At 41.5% G+C, this 2,121-nt stretch overlaps 1 protein-coding gene across 1 annotated transcript; it reads left to right on the forward strand.

Annotated features, from left to right (window-relative positions):
* Window positions 1–923: 923 nt before the first annotated feature.
* Window positions 924–1,579, forward strand: LOC125369877. Its single transcript, XM_048373151.1, has 2 exons — window positions 924–939; window positions 1,215–1,579. The coding sequence occupies exons 1-2, from the start codon at window positions 924–926 to the stop codon at window positions 1,577–1,579; spliced, it is 381 nt and encodes a 126-aa protein (XP_048229108.1).
* Window positions 1,580–2,121: the final 542 nt, after the last annotated feature.

Consider the following 2,121-nt stretch of genomic DNA (forward strand, 5'->3'; position numbering starts at 1 on the left):
TTGACAAGTTCTGTTCATACCTTATGCTATCAAAGACCATCGTCTATACGGACCATTCAACATTGAGGTACTTGTTCGGAAAGAATGATGCTAAACTAAGAATGATTAAATGGATTTTACTCTTGCAGGAGTTTGATATAGAAATCAAGGATAAAAAGGGCGCTAAAAACTTGGCAGCGGATCACTTATCGTGGTTGGAGAACCCGAGCTTGGCGGCACTTGATGAGAGGGCCATTGATGAAGTTTCCTTGATTAGCATTTGAGTTCATTGCAGGTATACACCGATTCCCCTTGATTTTTGGATTATGTGAATTATTTGGTTGCGAGGGTCCTACCAAAGGGTATGACATATCAGCAAAAGAAAAAATTATTTGCTGACATGAAATACTACATTTGGGAGGACCCCTTTTTGTTTCGTGTTTGTGCAAATCAAGTGATTCGGTGATGTGTATGTGGGGAGGAAACTCTCAAAATCCTTAAGCATTGCCATGAGGGACCAACTGGAGGCCATAAGGCAGCCAATCATATGGCTAGGAAGGTGTTGGATGCGGGATTCTACTGGCCTACGATCTTTCAGAGTGCGAGGGCCTTTGTCCAAGTTTGTGATGCATGTTAGCGGTTAGGTAATATCTCTTCCCATGATGAGATGCCATAGACTAGTATACAAGTTGTTGAGATTTTTGATGTTTGGGGCATGGAGTTCATAGGACCCTTTCCTTCTTCTTATGGAAATAAGTACATACTTGTGGCTGTTGAGTATTTTTCTAAGTGGCCAGAGGCGCAAGCTTTTCCCAGTGATGATGCTAGGGTAGTTGCTAGGTTCCTCAATAAATTATTTGCTAGGTTTGGTAGACCTAAAGCATTGATTAGTGATAGGGGGACCCATTTTTGTAATACCCAACTAAGGAAAGTACTTAAACGCTATGGGGTCACATACAGGTTCTCTACACCCTATCACCCACAAACTAGTGGGCAAGTGGAGGTAACTAATAGGGGTTTAAAACGCATTCTAGAGAGAACCATGGGGACTAGTAGGAAGGATTAGGCTACTAAGTTAGATGATGCATTGTGGACTTTTAGAATAGCCTTTAGGATTTCTATTGGTTTTAGACCGTATAAGCTAGTTTATGGTATGACGTGTCATTTACCTGTTGAAATGGAACACGGGGCTCTTTGGGCTTTGAAATCATGTAATTTTAGTATTGATTATGCAGGTAAAGAAAGACAATGGCAGCTCAATGAGTTAGAAGAGTGGCATCAGCAAGCTTATGGCAACTCCTTAATATACAAAGCTAGGATGAAGAAGTGGCATGATCAAAGACTGAAAGGCTTGAAAAAGTTCAAAGTTGGAGACAGGGTTCTCTTATATAACTCACATCTTCGGTTGTTTCCAAGTAAGCTAAAGAGCCGATGGTCAGGATCGTTCGTAGTCAAGCAAGTCTTTCCATACGGCACAGTGGAGCTGCATCATCTGGAGAAGGGAGACTTCAAGGTTAATGGGCATAAACTGAAGCACTATCACGAGAACTCGTTAGAAGTTGAGGAGCGAGTGAACATGGTATTTTTTCCACAAAAGTAGTCCGGTGTTCAGTTGATGTGCATAAAATACATACATCTAAATGGGGTTTTTAAGATTGATTTTATATACATTTGGATGTGAATTGGTCCCAACACTCACCCTATGTGTCTGTTTGTGTGCATTAGGTCCAAAAGAAGTCAAAGTATGATAAAGGGAAGAATTAGAGCATAATTGGACGTCAAAGCTGCCAAAACAAGCTAAGTATGCCCATGAGGAAGGTTAACACGGCTGTGTTGGATTCAACACTGGCCGTGTTCCAAACACGACCACCAACACGATCGTGTTGGATGCATCAAACATCAAAGAAAAAAGAGGTTTTTAGGGAGCACGGCCACAGAGAGTAACACGGGCATCAACACCAGAACGTGTTGGGAACACGGTCATCAACACGGCCATGTTCATGGCAGCTGGTCAAATTCATTTAAAAAGAAAGAAAAGAGAAAAAAGGAGGCAGCTAGGGTTAGAACGTCCAAAACTCATCTTTTTCTCTGTCTAAGGGTTTTCTGAGTTGAAACTAAGAGAAAAGGAGACTTGGATCAAGG

Source organism: Ricinus communis, chromosome 1 (assembly GCF_019578655.1).
Source record: "Ricinus communis isolate WT05 ecotype wild-type chromosome 1, ASM1957865v1, whole genome shotgun sequence".
Lineage (NCBI taxonomy): Eukaryota > Viridiplantae > Streptophyta > Magnoliopsida > Malpighiales > Euphorbiaceae > Ricinus > Ricinus communis.